The sequence below is a fragment of the Fragaria vesca genome, linkage group LG6 (genome assembly GCF_000184155.1).
Source record: "Fragaria vesca subsp. vesca linkage group LG6, FraVesHawaii_1.0, whole genome shotgun sequence".
Taxonomy (NCBI): Eukaryota; Viridiplantae; Streptophyta; class Magnoliopsida; order Rosales; family Rosaceae; genus Fragaria; species Fragaria vesca.
In genome coordinates, this window is record NC_020496.1 from 25,605,542 (window position 1) to 25,625,918 (window position 20,377).

At 36.4% G+C, this 20,377-nt stretch overlaps 2 protein-coding genes across 2 annotated transcripts; one reads left to right on the forward strand and one right to left on the reverse strand.

Moving 5' to 3' along the window:
* The first annotated feature begins 8,378 nt into the window (after window positions 1–8,378).
* Window positions 8,379–10,501, forward strand: LOC101299025 (shikimate O-hydroxycinnamoyltransferase-like). Its single transcript, XM_004305740.1, has 2 exons — window positions 8,379–8,792; window positions 9,340–10,501. The coding sequence occupies exons 1-2, from the start codon at window positions 8,379–8,381 to the stop codon at window positions 10,291–10,293; spliced, it is 1,368 nt and encodes a 455-aa protein (XP_004305788.1). The 3' UTR covers window positions 10,294–10,501.
* A 2,604-nt stretch (window positions 10,502–13,105) lies between these two features.
* On the reverse strand, window positions 13,106–19,010 carry LOC101304111. Its single transcript, XM_004303738.1, has 13 exons — window positions 18,979–19,010; window positions 17,769–17,931; window positions 17,558–17,648; window positions 17,050–17,133; window positions 16,557–16,670; window positions 16,222–16,407; window positions 15,899–16,036; window positions 15,050–15,555; window positions 14,638–14,737; window positions 14,474–14,533; window positions 14,217–14,309; window positions 13,994–14,113; window positions 13,106–13,894 (listed from the first exon to the last, which is right to left on the reverse strand). Exons 2-13 carry the CDS (start codon window positions 17,807–17,809, stop codon window positions 13,577–13,579), a joined length of 1,851 nt encoding a protein of 616 aa, XP_004303786.1. The 5' UTR covers window positions 17,810–17,931; window positions 18,979–19,010; the 3' UTR covers window positions 13,106–13,576.
* Window positions 19,011–20,377: the final 1,367 nt, after the last annotated feature.

Sequence of the window (20,377 nt, forward strand, 5' to 3'; positions counted from 1 at the left end):
AAAAGATGGGTTTCCTTCTATTGATAAGGTTCGTGAGTGTGTGATTTAAAAGAATTGATATGTTTTTGAAAAATTTTGGTTTAGAATTTTCATGAAATTTTACGCGGGAAGATGGGCGCTCAAATTTTTAGAACTTAAGCGACTGAATGTTCTATTTCCGTCGCCTAAGTGATTCATAATTTTATTTTATTTTTAAAAAAACATTCCGTCTCCTAAGTGATTCACATAAATTTTTTAATTTTAAATTTTTCAAAATACCGTCGTCTAAGAAAAATATTCCGTCGCTTAAGTACCACTTAAGCGACGGAAATTCCGTCTCCTAAATCGTTCTTAGGAGACGAAATCGAAATATTTCGTCTCCTAAGAACAACTTAGGAGACGAAAATTGTTTCGTCGCCTAAGTAGAAAATTCCGTCTCCTAAGTGTTATTTTCCAATAGTGTATGATCATATGCATAAAAGAAAAAAAATCATAACCTCGATCTCAAAAGCTTTAAAGAGTTCATAATAGGGGGGCAAAAGTACAAGCTCGAGGGCTGATAAATGCCACAACTACATGGAGAAATACTCTTTTTTTTTATTTTTATTTTTTTTATAACAGAGGACGAGCTATATGCCAAAACCTCTATTGAGTTTTATTTAAAAGAAAAAATAAAAGAATAAAAAAATAAGGAGGGGACATTAAGCATAACTCTTTAATAAGAAAAGTTACCAAAATGATAAGAAGCTCTAATAGACAGATAAACAAAAACCAATATGCAACAAAAAGCACCCTACTGAAAACAAAAGTTAGGCCGGGAGTCCCATATAGTCTCTATAGCAATGAGATAAAATGAAATGCGGAGGCAAAGCCCACCATATCAAACAAAGAAACCATCATGAAGTACCATGGACATAAGTCAAGGAGAGTTGTACTCCCAGCTCACACAGTCAAAGTAAGTAGCAAACGAAGAAAACCGAGACGAAAAATCATCGTCGAAGCAACAATGACGACATCAAATGCGGCAGCAGGAATGGTGGACGAAGCAATAAAAGATTGGATACGAGCATGAAGAGGAATTTAAAAAAAAAAAAAGAATATGAAGAGGAACATGGGGGCCAAGCCGTCAAAGACATACATGATTCTCTTTGGTATTTGCAGATAGTGCTGGAAATGCTTTGTCACAATGTCATCTCGCTGGTGCTGCCTCTGAATTGACTGCCTTGTCTAGTGTGTGTCTTCTCCAAACCAAACCAAATTAAACCAAAAGTAATTAGCAAATAACAAAGTTATGCCTTTTCGAATCGGTTTTGGTTACTTAATTTGTTGTTGTGTCTATGTGTTTTTGATCGATGAATTGGTGTTTTGGTTTGTGGTTACTTTGTTTACACACTATAGCCATGTTGTTTAGTAGATTTATCTGGTTTATGTATTTAATGGGGTGTCGTTATGGATGTCATTTTGTCTCATTCTTTCAGTCTTCATGGACAAAAATATTATGATGAACAATCCCGAAAAGCTAATTAATGTAAAGTAATCTAAAAAAACCTAATGTAAAAGTGTAAAACAATCTGAAAACACCTTAAAAAAATCTTCTTAATCGCTATGCATGGTGATGAAAATAACCCACTCAGTTAAAAAATGAAGACTTGAACTTCACTAAATTTAAGTTTTCTAATGGACTTATGTTATTTGGTGATGAACTACTTATCTTAGCTTTTATTTGATGATGAACTATGTTAAGGACTTATATATGGACTTCTATAAGCTTTTTTTTCTTACCGATTTAAGGAGTTTATTCGTCAAATGTTAATTATAATAATTTTGAATTTTACTAATTAAAAGTATATCTTAATCTACTTGACAGGTTGAAATCTCTGAACCTATTTCAAAAGTGAACACATCTTATAAAAAGGGAACTACAATTGGGGCACTACTATATAATAAAAGAGTTGTCATATTTCGCGATTCTCGCTCTACAGCTATTGATGAAAGCAATAGGTAGTCTATATGTGTGTTTTTAATTTCAAATATTCATTATCCTATGTGAGTTTTTACTAATAAATTTTATATAATCTCGTTCAAGTCGAACATGTTTTATCTATCATGCGGGAGTGAATGTTTATGTGAACAACTAAACAAAAGTTTGATTCATCAAATTGAGACTTGTTGCGAGTTAGTGGCTATTGATTTGTTGGCAGGGATGGCCCGTGCAAATCTAAATCATTATCTCGTTCTTCAACGTCAAAATATGTTCGTTATCAGTGACATTCTCATTGGTTGGCTTTCATATATACATGGTAAATTACATCTCATATTTGTTTATATATACATCTGTATTCAATGTATGATGGATATTTTTAATGCAGAGGTATCAAGCCTATAAGGTTATGCTAGAAGGGGATTATCTACACGATCTAGAGCATCTCAAATACACCAAACATCTTGAGGGTCACGAAACATATTAAATACCAATTGTTGACTGGTTCAGGATCATTTTATGTCATCACATGTTACGCAATTGTAAGTTATTAATAGCCTTCTTGCTTTCTTTGTTGTTTTTATTTTGTCTTTTTTGTTATTGAGATCTTAGTATTGTTTTGATAGGGGTGATCATCTTCATATGTCCAAATGTATGGCCAGGGGAGTTTCTTTAACTCCTATGTTTTCTATAGTCAGCCAATCAAATCACAAAGGAGACCCAACACATGGTAATTTATTTTAATCTTCGATAAATTAAGTATCTTAGTTTATATATAAGTTAGTATTGTTTTTACGATGCGCTAAATAAGCTAAATTTCATAAAAACTTTATGTATAAGAATTTTTTTTTTTTTTATCAGTGTACTACTTCCCCATGAAGAAGATTTTAGTTTTAATTTGTCACAAGAGGTATTTTGACAGTTCAATTTTCATGTGATGTACCCTAAACTTCACTCAAAATATTTTCTTTTGGTGAGGATTTCATTTCGAGATATGAGACCACTGATTCACTGATTAAGAAGTTATTTGAAGTTCAAAATAGAGAAGATTCAAACTAACCCTGTTTATAATATGATTCTACAATAGTTCAATTTATAGTCTAATATTGACTTATGTGTTAGTATTTTTGTATTGGTTTCCCTTGATTGCCAATGGGTTTATTTATGGTAATGATGCAGTGATTAACTCTAACTTTCTCAAAATTTGATTTAGATCTTGTGGCCTTATTGTTTTGTAGATTTCACCGTTTTTTGTATTAAATGTGCAATCTATGTGGTTGCCATTTTGTCTCACTTCTTCAATGCCCAATAGAAAAATATAATGTGGTGTATGCGAGAAGTTTCACTTTTCAAGTTGATGGTAACCAGATTAACACAAACTCAATCATACACATAATAAGTGTACAATTACATTACTCCATATCTTTTTTTTAAATTATACTTGTATTGGAGTTTTATTTGCATATATTACATGTTTTATATGATTATGATAAAACCTCTTCTTCTTTTTTTTGTCATGCGCAGAACCTTTACGCTTCTCTATGTTCATGTACGTACATTACTTAAGTATTTAAAAGTTACAAGAATTTCTCCAATTGCACGTTTAAAATCATAACATCAAAAAACCAACTACTTCTCTATCTTCATGTACGTACGTTACTTAAGTATTTAAAAGTTACAAGAATTTCTCCAATTGCACGTTTAAAATCATAACATCAAAAAACCAACTACAAGTTCATGTCGGACCCAAAAGTGTTTTTGATTGAAACTACTCTTAAAACCAAACATTATAAAGAAGAAAAGCCTCAACCATATATTACATTCCCAATAGCACAAATATCCAAATCTAATATTGCATCTGTGTTGGAACTGATTTGGACTTAAACACATCTGTCAAACATTATGGTCAGTTTCATATTGAACATGGATTGAATAACAAGAAGCTTAAGTCTTAAACTCAGTTTCAGAGAAGTAATCCAAGTTGTATATCAGTTGGATTACATAGAGGTTCATTGCATTTAACCTGAATGCAATTCGAATTAGTATTGTGATAGGATTATGCCTATGCAGTTGTTAACATTGAGTACAATAAGGATTTGGTTATGGGATTGAATCCGGTTTTGTGATCACTATATAAAGGAGGCTAAGTCCCTGTGCTCTTTATCGTTTGGCATTGAGTTTTGGCATTCCCATAGTGCTGCTTGATACAGAGACACAGAAGACCTGCATCCATCTCTTGTTTGTGTGCGCAGCCAACCCAGAAGTCTATCACAATGGTGTCATCATCAAAGATAGCAGTCAAGGCAGATTGGAGATCCAACCAAGGTATGTTCCTAGTTCATCTGGGATAACTTAAGTATGTAGAATGTATTAAAGTGTTCTTGAATATATGCATGTGTGTTTGTATGTTTATGAAATAAGATCCAAACTTAAGTTTTTAGATGGCTTTAATAGGATTTTGAAAACCATCTAATGGCATTTGAACATATACTCATCCTTTATACGACTTATTATCTCATCTTATCATCTCTTTTTGTCATCGGTGTATAAGTTTGGACTTCGGCTGTGAAGTTTAATTGGCTAAGTTTTCTTTCCTTTGTGGAATATTGGTATTTTTCGCCATGTCTCTCATTATAATATTCATCTATTAATGCAGTTGTTTGTTGATATAAAAAACTTAACATCATTTACATTCCCATTCAGTCAAATTTCCCAACCAATGTTAACTAAGGAGCCCTCAAATTAAAGAGCTCCGCTCCATATCGAGTAACTCATGGCTCAACAAGGATCGATGCGGACACGGTAGAGGCAGGCACAGATGATGCAGAAAAAAACTAACGTCAGGACAATTGAAACAAAATCGGAGTCTCCACGGTTTGAGACCGCGCTAGTAGTGCATGCCTCACTTCCACGCGGGACACACTTGGCTTAGAGTTGGCGCCCTACGCGAGTCTTGGTCACTCTTTAATTTCTATTCTTGCTCCCGTTGTGAACTAGTCCGCCCTTGGCCAACTTGTCAAGCCAATCCTTTTCTCTTAGTTGTGCAATATGCATATAGTAGGAGTGTTGTTTCACCTAGCCTTCTGACCTTCATTGCAAAAGTTTACCATTTCTCAGTTCTTGACTTTCTCTCACTCAGCGCGATAGACGGTATTGGTGACAAACTCTGCCACGGAAGCCCTCCTAGCAACAGTCAGATCCTCCTAGTGCTTTAAGCTCATGCTGGTGATTTGATTGTTACTTGATTTGTTCCACCAGCCCCGCCACCTCTTGAATCTGGACCTGCCGATGTTTGTCTCGAGTTTTCAAATCCTCCTGGAAACAAGAAACAGTGGTCTTGGCCTCTTTGCCTTCTGCTTCCGGACCTCCAACTCTCCTTGTAAACGAGCGATAGTAGTCTCTGCAGCATTACTGGCAGTAGCGAGAGGGGCATCCATCTCAGACACTTTAACATTGGCTACCCTCACCTCATCTCGGATCACCCCTTCCCGGACTTCCATCTTAGTTATCTGCCTCTCGCTGGCTCCATAGACAGTGGCGTAGCCAGACATCTCACTTAAAAGGGTCAAATTTGATTAATTAGAAAATTAAATTATTTTCAGTCACTCTTTAGCAACAATACAATTTTACTTAAAAGAATGACGCAAACTTAATTTCAACAATATTTTTGTTCTATCATCTCTAATAACTTGGATTAGAATTTCATGCACGATAAATATTAGAAAAAAAAGAAAGATACTTTTTCTTTTGTTTGAGAGATAATGCATGTTGATGTATGGTAAACATTAATTAATATGTTGTTTCCATTTAGTAAGATAAAAAACCCTTAACACGATTTGTATTAATTGGATTAAGTATTTGAATAGTATAAATTTTTATTTCATTCTATTATTGTTGAAGAATATTTAAGACTAATTAAGAATTTATTAGAGAAAAAATGTCAATTTATGTTTTATTTCTATTGATATCCAATACAAATGAAAGCTAATTACTCTTTTTAAAAATTTGAGAGGGTTCAATTGAACCCCTTGCCCCTAGCTACCTACGCCATTGTCCATAGACAACTTTCACACCCTACACGAGAACAAAACCACGAAGTCAACAAAACAGACAACAAACAATATCAAAGGAGAAGACAATGTTACTAACTCGTGTCAGCTTTTCTTGATCTAGCCAGAGGGCAATCATGGGGTCCTCATGCTTGAGCACATAAGTCTTGGAACTGCAATGGTGCATGTCGTAGACTATGCGTTGGACATAGGGATCCTCCGCCCTGACACCCCACAAGACTTCCATGATTTTTGAGAAAGACTGGTTGTGCATCCGAGACGAGTTGGAGCCTTTCTTCTTCTTCTTCGATTATGGCTCTAATCCCGTTCTAGACTGGCATGGGAAACAATAATAAATAAATAGAAACATATGAGGATCTAATTGGACCCGTTCTAGACCTTGTTGGTTCCAGTTTCTATATCCCGATGATGAGATCCATAGATGTCTCTATTTCGATCTGAAATTCTTTCTCTTGATGTAGATCTAAAATTCTTTCTCTCGATGGGTTGGTGGGGAAGATTCTAACCTTGGTGATGGGTTATTGGTGGAGATAAATGTTTTTTGTGTTGAACGAAAAAGAAGAGGGATGGAGAAAGAAATATAAGGAGAAGAACTGAAGAAGTAAAGTTTGAAGAGGGAGACTAAAACTTAGAAATATTTCTGTACTGCTTGAATTTGTTCTTGTGAAAAGGAAAGAGAAAAAAAAACATTTCTGTACTGCTAGAAGGAGAAGTTTGGAAATAGAAAAAGATGAGAAGAAAAGATTAATTAATTACTTCATTCGAGAAGAAGTGTAACAAAAATGACATTGTCATGTCACATGACAAATTTTGAATTTAACCAGACCAAATGACAACATTAAAGTTGCTCGATCTTACTTGTCGAAAGTTGTCATGATATATATGATTTTTTTGATTAAATTGCAACAGGTGGACTTGCTCTTAAAAGTTAAGGATACAGAGGTACGATTCTATAGAACAAGTCATGTTCAAGTAAGGTCATTGTCATATATATGATTATGACACAAGAAAACAATCGATTTGTCTTCTAATTATGGGTAAGTAATGAAATTAGTTATTTCTTTAGATTAAAAAAATACAAATAAAATGTGTCATTTTGTCCCCCCCCCCCCGCGACGGAATTGACAAATTAAGCAACATTGTAGTTACGCTTATAATATTCGTTTTCATTGTTCCTTCACTTCATTGTAGGTGACTCACAAACCAATAGCTACCGATTTCAGTTATTTCTCATGCCCAAAGATTCGGGGCTGAACCATAAGAAGTTAGTACATTGTTCATTTCTCGTTTTTCCCTTCACGAGCCTACCTATATGAAGCAACATTGTTTTTCCCTTCATGAGTACCTATATGTTTATTGAATTATGTTCGATTTATCGATCATAGTTATATAATTATACATATAAACGTTTTGATTGTTTGATTTACATTTCATCACCTGACGTTGCAAGGTATATATTAATATATACAATATATAGCTTGCAACGTCAAGTGATGAACAAATTAATTTAATGAATGATTATAGCTGAGTTTCAGCATTATGTTCTTAGAAATATTATTTCACTCTCTAACTGCACTGCCTATAAATTGGCTGCCTCGTCTAGTGTCCTCATAAATTAACCAAACCAAACGAAACCAAACACAATTAGCAAATAACAAAGAAAGACATGACCAATTACTACACCAGATCATATATTTCGATCTCTAGATTGCCAACCCTGTAAATATATAACGATTCTGAGTAAGAAGTAGAAACTTTCTCCACTGTAACAACTAGCTAGCTCCAATGTTCCAGGTCCCCAGAAATTAACAAAGCAATATGGAATAACCCTTACTATTTTGTTTTGTTGTTCAGATAATAGAATTACTCTATCTACCCCAAATCGTCATTGTCGCTGACTCACAATCATGAACTACTTATTTGAATAACCACTAACTCGTCCAAAAGTCCAAAGATTTGAGGCTATATAATTAGGGATCCATAAGATATTGGTACATTGTGAAAGGTAAGTAGTTGGCTAGCTCATTTTCTTGCTTTCACCTCTACAAACCTACCCATGCAGCTCAGCTCACAGCTTACTGCTATAACAACAGTCTAAGAGACATATGTTAGCGTTTTGGTTAATTTATCGAAATATTTGCCCATTCAAGATCAAGTTTATTGTAACAAGTGAAATAGTATTACAAACAACTACCAACATGATTTGGTGAACACATTTAATTAATTAATGATTACAGTACTGAGTTTTAGTTAGGAAAATTATTCCACTCTCGAACTGCTGCCTATAAATTCACTACTCATAAACCAAATCAAACCAACCAAACGTAACAAGCAGATAACAAAGAAACATGGCTGGAGGCAGAGAATTCAAGGTGAGTACGAGGAAGCAAGAAGTGGTGGCCGCTGCACTGCCATTGCAAGAGCACTGGCTACCACTCTCCAACCTCGACTTGCTTCTGCCACCAGTCGATGTGGGAGTGTTCTTCTGCTACAAGAACCACAACAGCCCTTCTGTGACCGCCGCCAGGGTCGGGGTTCTGAAGAAGGCCCTGGCCCAAGCACTGGTGACATACTATGCCTTTTCGGGTGAGGTGGTGGCCAATTCTGTTGGGGAGCCTGAGATTCTGTGCAACAACCGTGGGGTTGATTTCACCGAAGCTTTTGCTGATGTTGAACTTAAAGAGCTCAACCTTCATAACCCTGATGAGAGCATTGAAGGAAAATTGGTTCCTAACAAGAAGCATGGAGTTCTGGCTGTCCAGGTTAATTTCCGATCGACTCTTGTTGCCTCTCACTTCAACCTTTTTTCTTTTTTTCTTTATGGAATTCGTAGAATAATCTTGACCAGAAGTTGTCCCATTTCCTCCAGCAAAAGCTATTAGCCTAGCAACTTAAGACCAAACGAAGACAAAGGAGGATAAAGCACAACTAGCTACAAAGAACAAAGAGTACGTATAAAACGTAAAAGCTAGCCTAACTGACTAAAAATTAGGACTAATATCTGCACCATATAGTGAAGAATTTAGGGGGCATACAATATATACGAGGGATTTCCAGGTTTAAGGTGTGCTCCAGAGTTTTTTTTTTTTCCAACAATAATTGGATGAGGACCAAAAGCCGACTTGATTTTAGACACATATAACACGTACAATATCAACACAAACAATCCATGGAGAAGCATGCAAAAACTGAAGTGTCGCTATCGCTGCATGTCCAAAAATTACTCATAGTATTGTATTCCTGTCCAAGTTCTTCTTACTGAAGGAATAACCTAATCAAATTTCTCTCGTTGAATGTACAAATTTGCAGGCAACTGAACTTAAGTGTGGAGGGATGGTGGTGGCATGCACATTCGACCATCGCATAGCAGATGCCTACTCAACCAACATGCTTCTCATTTCATGGGCAAAGATGGCCAACTCAAAATCGCCACTCACTAATAAGGTGCCCTCTTTCCGTCGTTCTTTACTAAACCCTCGGCGTCCCGGTCAGATCCATCCTTCCCTAAATGACATGTACGTCCCCGTTACATCTCTGCCTCCTCCTCCTAAAATGGAGACCAACGGTCACGAGGATCACCTCATTAGTCGCATATACTACGTCGCAGCTGAGCAACTTATCAAACTCCAAGCTCTTGCCAGCTCCAATGGTTGCAAAAGGTCCAAGCTGGAGTCCTTTTGTGCATTCTTGTGGAAAATGGTTGCCGGAAGTGAGACCGGCAATGATGTCAAAAAATTATGCAAAATGGGTATTGTAGTTGACGGACGATCTAGATTAGCTGATGGAAATGATCTGATGTCTAGTTACGTTGGCAATGTGTTGTCTATTCCATTCGGCGGTAAAAAAATACAAGAGCTCAATGAAAAATCACTGAATTGGGTAGCTGATGAAGTTCATGAGTTCCTGGAATGTGCTGTGACGAAGGAGCATTTTTTAGGGCTGATAGACTGGGTGGAGGCTCACCGCCCAGTGCCAGGCTTGGCCAAGATATACTGCAATGGGAGCAAAGAAGGGCCTGCTTTCGTGGTGTCCTCCGGGCAAAGATTTCCGGTTTCTAAGGTGGATTTCGGTTGGGGGGCACCGGTGTTCGGGTCGTACCATTTTCCATGGGGAGGCAGTTCCGGGTATGTGATGCCAATGCCGAGTCCGGTGGGGAATGGGGACTGGGTTGTGTACATGCACATGTTGAAAGGGCAGTTGGATGTGATAGAGAAGAAGGCTGGTCATGTGTTCAAGCCCTTGACCATTGGTTATCTTATGTAGTTGAAATTTATTACTGTTATGTATTCATTAGCTAAACTAATTTCCATCTATGTGCGTAGCTATATATGTGATATGTCTCACATTATCGATCTGCACTCTTCAAACTATAGTAACCAGCTGTATATCAATAATGGTGTACGTATTTATGTATGTATCTAGATATTATGAATGGCATTCTCTTTCCAATTAAGTGTGTTGATCAAGTACCAAAAATATAATGATTATTAGGACATAACTTGCGCGCTCTTCAACTTATATATTATCAATCATGAACTCTAGCTAGTACGTTTCCAAAGAGCTTTCGGGACACAACTCACACAAGTGTGAGCACCATGCCATTATCGATCAACTTGTGTCCAGATATCTAGTTCTCTCCGATGTCATCAGTACCGCGAGTCAGTATCTAATCTAAATCAGAGTGTGGTTTTGGTAATGCCGTTCAGAGTTGATATGTCTCACATTCTTAGGTTAATATCAGTCACGCACAGTTAATTGACATGGATCGATAGGAACAGCTAGCTGAATTAATACGTACGAGTGCAAGTCTGAGACATATGCCTGCCTTGCATGGTTTCCTGACCACCGGCTCCAAACGACAGAGATAGTTCGCTCCTGCTGTCAAGTCTACTACTATATGTTTATTATCAACCCTAACCTAAGGTATATGGAATGAGGCTAGTGAAGCATCTCCAAAGAATTCGAGAACTTTGTTATTTTGGAACATTAGTAGTCATTCATTCTCGAAAAAGAAAAAAAAAACGGTTGGATTTTCATCTAAGCAATGAAGCTGCTCGATCTGATAGAGTAAAATCAGCAGAACGTCCATAGGTGTACAATTGATTGAGCTGTTACCTAAAGAAAATTAGAAGAGACATATATGCCATATATCTGAGGCTACCTGCAGCCAGCTGAAGATCTAATCAACACTTAAGAGTGAAAGTTTGGTGTTCTCGATGTACTAGCTAGTCAAGTGTAAACCCTAATTGGATGACAGTCATCAATCAATCAAGCTACTACATAGAACTAATTACAAAGTCGAATATATTTAGTCATTTATATATGATTGATATATTTGAATTCTCTCAGATATATATCTCATGAGTTACATAGAATTCTGGGTAACTTGTTTCGTACGTAGTAGAAACATATATGAGAGGTGCGCAAAATCAATTAGTAAGGCTATAAATTAATGAAGAGGAGCATAGTTTTGCTTGAAATTAACCACCAACCCTATTAATTATTAGTGTACGTATTAGCCATACTCAATAGTTTATTTGATCAACTTATTAATTGTTAGAATTGTACAAAGTGGTTCACCTCAGTTCATACTCTTTGATCTCCAATCAGGCAGCAATTACTGATAATGACACAGCCAATAAGATAAATGGGATTGGAATCTCTTGCTTGGGGTTAACTAAGCAGACCACCTATTATGAAATTAACCAATCCTAATATATCTTTGATCATATAGTAGTTGGTATGACATCTGACGTTTGAAAGACCTACCCATAAGCAGATTTCTAGCTCAAAACATCCTAAATTAACCTCCAGTACTAAACCCACATTTTGCAATTCATCCCATTTTGTCATAGAAATGAACAAATAAAGAAAATTAAGGTCTGTAGCTCAATATATTAAGTACGTGCAAGCTGTGACCCTGTGAGTGTTTGGTTTGCTTGTAGTTGGGGGAAGCCAACGACCAGAAATTAAGGAGTAATAGATATATTACATACGTTCATAGATCAGCTTAACAACTCCAGAAAAATATCTTACCATATGATTGTGACTATATGATTCCTACTTAGCTAAGGTAGGCCGAGGCAAGTTATTGAGGACTATATATATATTCTAAGAGAAATATTATACATATAGTACAGTGCATGATGAAGAAAGAGGTTTCAATCTATTCATTGATCGTGATTTTAATCATTTTATTGATGCAATTTCTATTCATTTACGTACTCAACCAATGATTTTTCTTTCTAAGAAATATAGTTTGATCCCCAGTCCTAACCATACTGTCACATGGATGTGAACAGGTTGATCACCTAATTTTTCTGCATGCAATAGAATCTAGCTTTTTTCATATGCTTCTTATTACAACTTTGACAGAGCATTTTATCTTATTATTTCAAGTACGTCCTCTATATATATATATCCTCTAAGAATAAGTGAATAACGTACTCTAGCAAGCTTTCATTCTCAACTACTTCAGGAAATCATTTTCAGCTGCTCTCATCACCACTTTGGCTAACCAAAAAAAAAAAAAACTACTGAATAAAAAACCCCATCCATGCTCAACATATATCATCAAAACCAAACACTAGATTTTTTTTTTTTTCCTTTTCTTTTTTGTGGCAAAGAAATAAACTAAACCACTAATTTGAAGGTTGAGAAGTACTTATTCAGATAGTACATCGGGAAATAATTAAAGCTTTACAAGACACTGATGACAGTTTTATAACATTTTGACGTTTTAACTCGATTCTAAGTAGTTGGATGCATTTGCCTTATATATATACATACACATATATTTGACAAGAGTCTTCAATCCTTAGGGTTTCTGGGGGTTTTAGGTTAGCAGATTGATCTGGTATAACTGAACTCAATCAGTTCAATGAATAGGTTACACAATAGTCACGTTGTGTTAAAGGTTTATAAATGAGTTATAGAATGAGACACTTAATGTGCATGCCTTTAAGATTTTGTTAAAAGGCAAACAGGATTGATAAATATGAAATAATGTGCATGCATAATTGCATATCATCATATTATTGGAGTGTCCAACATTGTTGCAATACTATGATAGCTTCAGCAAAATAAATTAGTTGTATAACGTCGTTAATGACTGCACGTTATCATCTTACAGCTTGATGATGATACAGGAGTCAAGACCAACTTTACAAGAACTTGAACAACCAAAACTCCTCAACACTACAAGTAGGTGTAACACTCGACACCGACAGTACCGCATTTCAGGCAGAAATCATAACTCACAAGTCACAAGCCAATTACTGCTCTTATTCAGTTATTTGACTTCTGTTGTACAAGTGAATGAACACACAACGATTTCCTACACACTGTTTTAGTCTGTTTATGAACTCCTGTTATCCATGAACAAAATGTACAACACCCATGAGGGATTTATAAGAGGTCTATGAGGTGAAAGACCTAACTGACCTGTGTTTCTAGACATGGTGAAAGACCATTACTTCCACCATCTGGTTTTAGCTCAACCTGAACAAACTAATCCAAGGTATTTAAGGTAGTATACCGAGAATCATCATACCGGAATTTTGTCAGGTAGAAATAAGTAACGAAAGCGTGAATCAAATGGCAAAATGCCACAGTTGCGCGAACCAAGCAGACTTTGTCGCCTTTGTGATATGCATTGTTCAACAAAGACAGCTTGGTGGGGCGGGAGGTAATGCGATATCCATACAGCCAAATTTGAATCATCCACAGAGCCCTTGGCAAAGCAGTGCAACATTTTGGGCACCAACAACCTGCCCTTGTTACTAACCCCAACTGACGCTCGAACAAAATCACGCTGTGCTTCCTGAAGTTCTTCCCTTACATTTTTAGCAGTATAAATCCTTACCTGCATTTAGTAAGACACAAAAATATAAATTTTGTTCAACTTGCAAAATAAATATATAACTTAAAATCCTTCATCACACGGCACACGTGTAACAATTACCGCTGGTGAGGAGTACATTCCACTGCTTAAAGCAAAGGTTACAAGTGGTTCATATGTATCAATTACAGACTTCCGTTGCTCGTCTGAAACCTTTAGCTTATGAAGGGCAAGAAGCAAAGCCTGATATTTTTCACAACATATGTCAGCCATGGATTGAATTTATGAAGGGAATAAAGTCACAGCAAATGTTCAGATAGCATTAATTATCGAACAGAGTTCATACAATTTGTGGTCTATGGAGTGGAGGTTTTGTCTTCAAAATTACATACTCGATAACAGTGGCACTGTAAGAATGTCCCCCGACTGTGTAAGCTGCCTGCAAAAGGAAAGTTTCAACCAAGCAATACAGTCAGAACACAAAACCTGGTAGGTATTCATTGAATTGTAGAACAAATGACATTGCAAACTTGGTTTATGGTTTTTCAATGTCATGATCTTACATGCAAAACTAAAGAGGGGGGAAAATCTCAGAATGCAGACCTTTTGCATCAAAGAGAAAAGCTTCAAATCACTTCTAGGGACTCCATAAGCCAAGTAAGCCTGTTCACAGTAAAAGGTACATAACTCCAGTGTTCATATACATGTTTTACAAAGTTAACCCTTGCCAAACATGGTAAACATGTGATAAATTCAGGGAAACTTACATGCATGATAAGTGCATTATACAAGTTAATCCAGAAAGCAAGCTTCTCGTCGCAGCTCAAATGGATAGGATTTACTTTAGCCAGTTGCTCTACAAGTACTCTGACGAAGAAAACATTTGTAATCAGCTCTATACCAATACAACAATTAAGACGTATTTACACATATTCACAAGTTATTTATCCTCTTAAGACATATTTACACTAAGAGACTTAGATGGAAACAGTAGGTGAGCTAAACACTGTAAATTTTACCGAACAAGTCTTAAGCAAACGCGAGAAAATCTTCTTCTTCTTCTTCTTTTTTTTAAAAAATTTATGAATCACATCTTTGAGACTTTATGATCATAATCTCAAATAATATTGCCAAAAGAGACAAGAAAATTCAAAACACAAGAGCCGAAGAAAATCTTACCTGAACCTCCTCAGAGCACCAGCAGCATATTCTAATTGCTTCTTACCAACCGACATCCAAGAAACTTCAGTTGCTAATCCATATCTCCCAATTTCAGCCCAACTCAGTTTCCCTCTAACTCTGTATGGATCACAGGCGTTTTCTGAAGCTAATACTTCGGAGTTACTTTGTATATCTACCTGTGGGCTCTGCACCCATGATGAAATCATCGATCGTTCAGATGATGACCACCATGAGGAATTCGAAAGATGTCCACGTGGAGACAGAGGTGACAGGTGGCTCTCTTGGGAAGAAGATTTTGACGGTAAAGCTGAATCAGCCAAAGATATGAAAATATTTTTCATGCATCTAACCATCTCCTCTGACAGTTGATTAGGATGATCCCAGAGGCCCTTGGTGGGCATCCCTTTAGGAAGCTTTCTGAAGTCAGAAGGTTGCAAACATATGAGACCCATCTTCCTTGAACTTTTCATATCAACGCCACATGCAACCGAGTCCACTGTGTTCTGATACAAAAATCCACAAGAGCAGCTGGTTTTACTATAGAATCTCTAAACGACTGTAAAATAAAAATAAAAAAGACACCCTTTAACCAATGCAGAATCACAACGAATGAAGCTGACTGACTTCATTTTGCTTTGAAAACAGAACAAATCAAGATTAAAATTAAAACCCACGAACAAGGAATCCGAATATCATTCTGAATCTATTGTCACCATTGATCTCAGATAATACCATGTGTACATGCCCTTGAGGGATTTTTTATATTTTTGCTTTTAGTATTGAATACTAAAATTAAAAATATCATCAAGTTAAAAGCATTATCTAACATGAAACACCAATAGATACCTCAATAACTGATTGCAAGGAAGACGTTTCCCCACTAGTTTCTGATGATTGATCTTGTTGCTCCTGCCATGAGTCATCTCCTGAAGAATGATGAATTTCAGGACTTGACTGCTCTGTACACCTTGAAGGAGATGAGATCTGGATGAAGTGTAAAGATGTTATGACATGACTTTGATACTACTGTTTATTATATTAAAGAAGATGAAAATATAAATAAGCACAGAGAATGATGTCAATGACATCGTTAATAAAAAGAGCACCGATATTCCATTCCATCAGGGCCATTATACAATATAACAACAACATATGACAAGACATAATACCGGCAATTTCATGATGCCAGCAGGGCGAGGAGACATGGACTGGGGAGATGGATGCCTCAGACGATATTCTGCGAGCCTTCTTTCATTTCTTTCTTGACTTAGTTGGAAATGCAAAGCAACCAACTCCTGTTCTAGTTCTGAAACTGTGACCTCCAGCGCAGAAATATTACTCAGGAGCTCTTGAGCCTGTACATAGGTTTTATATAACAGATGAATCAAATATATATTATATCAAACATTAAGCGGAGATTCACACATCAAAATTTGCAAATGTCCCTTTTCTTAATTTAAGGTAAAATAGAGAGAATAACTTGAGAATAGTCTAGTAAACATACATTATTAGGAAGGCATGATGAACTGGAGAATTTCATAGCATTTTTCTCAATTGCATTTTCCAGAATCGCGTGTAGCTCTATTTCTTCAAGCAGTTGCTGTTCCAATCTTTGTACCTATAGTAGCAGCACATCCATTGGTGACTTTATGGAAAAGATGTCCTTAAATATATAACACCTCTAAGATATGTGAGGAGATTTGAACAATGAGATTCTCATTACGTACAATATGAGGAATTGCATGACAGTTCAAAGACAATACATGATTACTGAAAATGGATGTAGCATACCACTAAGTACCATATGGAATTTGAATCCCTCTAGTTGATGCTATTCCACAACTACTCCTAGCTAACATATCTATTGAAATTTACAAGTAATTCCTTCGTTTAGTACTATTATTCGTAAACTTTCACATGAACTCCTTTAAATGCAAACAGAAGAGTAGAAAAGAGACCCAAATACTTTGCTTGTTGCTTCCAGGGAAAAAACTTACATCCTGTTCAAGCTGGAACTTGTACGGGCGTGAACTTTTATTGCATAATTCGAATCGTCCAATACCTTCATCAGGATTACTCACCTAAAGATCAAACAAAATACCAAATTTAGAAAATGTCTTTTGACCACTAAATAAAAATCAAATAATTACGAATAATGTGAATAAAGCGTTATGTAGTTATTATTTTGAACCAGTTAAGCATAATCCATGAGAACTAAATATTTTACTAGAACATGCTACGACCAAAATGATTTCCTCAAATTCTAGATATATCAGCTCTACCAATTCGGAGCAGATTAAGAATACAAATTCCTAGAAGAGAAAGCCCAAGTCATAAATTTACTAAAGCAACCTGGAAATATCTTGATTAAATGACAATAGACTTCAATTGCAAATGAACAGAACAAACTCATTCATTTTCAGATCAATTGACTTCACAAGGTTCTCAACAGTACTATAAAGAAATTTGAAAGCATTTGTCATGAAGATGCCCACCAATACATACCTTTGAAAGTGAGTCATCTTTCCCAACCTCTGACCGAAATTCAGAATCGCATGAGATGCTAGAATGTGAATATGTACAGAGAGAATCACTTCTGCAAAATGCAACCAAAGAAGAAAGAAGAAATCATTACAAAAGGAAAAGCTCAGAGATCCCCTGCATATATAACTGAAACAAGAAAGAGTAACTACAAAGAACAAGAATGAAGCCTTACAGGCTCAACTTAGTTTGCACAATCGGTGAGTCACACATCATCCTGGGATCATGAAGTTTGGCTTTTACCACATTAAGCAAATCTTCCAAACGCAGAAACAGCTTGGCTTTTTTTACTAGAAGACTAGAAGCTATGCGCAGGTTCAAACAAGCTTTCACAAATCCTGCAAATCCACTTCAAAGGTAAACCATCTGGCTCTTTTGCATTTTAAAAATGAGAAACTTCAAGATGCTTTGTGTCCGAGTATCTAACTATAAATTGGAGACACCCCTCATGAGATACAGAACTAGAAAAAAGGACTATACACCTGTGAGGCCACATAAAGACAAGCAATCTCATGAATGCTTTAGCTACCAGTCATTTTCAACACAACCATATAAATATTATCATGACATTATTTGTAAACCCAATTACTGTTATCAATCAATACACACATAACTAAAATCTCAAAAGAGAAAGAAGGAGAATTCGACGAACAACAACGTTCTGCACTTCCATCATACATTAGTCCATCACATCGTACATTCCCTAAAAATCAGAGCTGAATGAAAAGCAGTAAATGGCAAAAGCTCAGGAATTATCATCTCTTTAGGGATGAATGATTAGATTAAAGGGCATTTTGCACAGTAGTAGGTAGGACTCTAAATGCAAAAGAAGAGTGGGGTTAACTCTCAGTGCAAGACAAAAGCAGTTTTCAGTGTGAGGTAATAGGACCGCGATGCATTCACATACCCTGAGAAAAAGTCTTCTCAATTCAGAAGAAAAAGAGGTAGTGGTTCACTGGTTGCATTGCCCCATTCTTATCCTACTTCTTCTGGAATTAAAAACTCCATAGATAGGCCTCGAGCAGACCCAGTCAGCCTTACTCATATATCACACATAAATTTGACTGGGAAACACCAGTGTGGATATATCTCTGTGCTTGCAAAAGTACAGTCAAGAAAGGCAAAGGCGTTTGCTTTGCAAAAGCCTCCAATCTACACGACATGATTAACCAAATTACTCAAAACAAACAAGCAGCACAAGATGATGAAGGATCTCAGTGGTCCCTTATGCCCAAAAGATTAAGACCCCCCTACCCTTCATTTTCTTTTTTGAGTTTTTTTACACTCATCATGACCACAGCCATGAAAAAAGAAAATAAAAGACCCATCTTTTTCTGAATCTCAAACAAGGTAACAAAGCAGGAGGCCCAGTTTCAGAAACTAACCTGGATCTCCTTGATTGAAATGGGTATGTGAGGAACGCTTTTCAGAACCAAAAAAAGACCTCAAATTCAAAAGCTTCTTCTTCAAAGGACCTTAAAACTGAACAAAAAAGTCCCAAACTTGAACTCAAAGGCTACTTTGTCTCTCCAAAACGTCAACTGGGTATGAAGTCACATCCATATTCTCCCTCCTCAAAATTCAAATCTTGTTGGTCACACTCAAAAAGCGACAAAGATGCGGCTGAGCAAGAAATACCAACTAAAGCTAGTAACTGGGATTCAGTTTAAACAAGGAAACAAGAAATTTGGAGAGAATTGGAAGCTCGGTTCCAAACAGCTAGAGACTAAAATAGTACCTGCCCTTTGACTAACAGTGACAAATATTCAAATAAAAATAGCTTCTTGTTGTTTCATGCAAGGCTGGTGTTTTTGTCTCTTTGTGCACAGAGCTTAGTGAAGTACAAGAGTGATGCTTGGTTCAAATTTTGTTCATGGGTGGCATAGAGACACACACATAGATACACATTTTCAGAATGGTAAGTGTTTTGAAATTTGAAATTACAAAGAGAAAAAGACTCAATTGCCAGAAAACCATGCTGATATTGTTATATGGGTAGTTGAGCTTTCTGGGTGACATAGCATTTTCCATTTTTGAGATGCGTGAAAATAATGGGCATTTTATTTGATATTATTTGTTCACAGTTACCAGAGCATGAAGAAGATGAGAGAAAAGGGTAAGGGGCATATTGGGTAAAGTAGAAGGTGCAGTTATGTTTGACCATGGCTGGTTCTGACGTAAGGATTAGGGAGATGAAAGTTAGGGGAGTATGAATGTAATGGTTTCCGTTACCGAGTGGGAAGGAGACCTTAAATCTCTGAATCCTCCATTGAATGCAAATGCGACGTGTTAATGTAGATTGACAGTTTGGTCAGTCGGTCATATACTCGGACATGTGGAGACATCTTTTAGCATTTTATTTCCCAAGTTATTCTTTAGCAAATTTTAGACCTTGAGGTGTCTGTCATGGTGGGCGGTCATAGTGTATAGCACGTTTGGTTTTTTGGGTCATAGTTGTTAACTTCTTATATATGCACGGCTAGCCTTTACATGCATCAGTGTCTCTCTAATATAGTTGGGTGTCTGGCTAAGGCCAGTTTGGGACCGCTTCTTAAGTTGCTTTTAGAGTTACTTTTGAAGCTGCTTCTGTTTTTGGGCATCAGAGTTTGTGTTTTGTAAAACACTCTACTGCTTTTAGGCAGAATAGATTCTTGGGAAAGTTTCTAGAAGCTATGAATTGTAGTTTTTGAAGCTGCGTTTGAGACTCAACCATTATATATATATGAGAAATTTTAAATACATACCCATAATCTCTTAATACACATCTTTATTATTTTTATGTTT

Bases quoted from the DNA above. Each gene is read 5' to 3' on its own strand.
- LOC101299025 (XM_004305740.1), top strand. From the start codon at position 8,379: ATGGCTGGAGGCAGAGAATTCAAGGTGAGTACGAGGAAGCAAGAAGTG. The intron at 8,793-9,339 runs GTTAATTTCCGA...ACAAATTTGCAG, and splicing joins ATGGAGTTCTGGCTGTCCAG to GCAACTGAACTTAAGTGTGG.
- LOC101304111 (XM_004303738.1), bottom strand. From the start codon at position 17,809: ATGATGTGTGACTCACCGATTGTGCAAACTAAGTTGAGCCT. The intron at 16,037-16,221 runs GTATTATGTCTT...CACTTCATCCAG, and splicing joins CTGGCATCATGAAATTGCCG to ATCTCATCTCCTTCAAGGTG. The intron at 14,738-15,049 runs GTAAGATTTTCT...TTTCTTCGTCAG, and splicing joins GGTGCTCTGAGGAGGTTCAG to AGTACTTGTAGAGCAACTGG.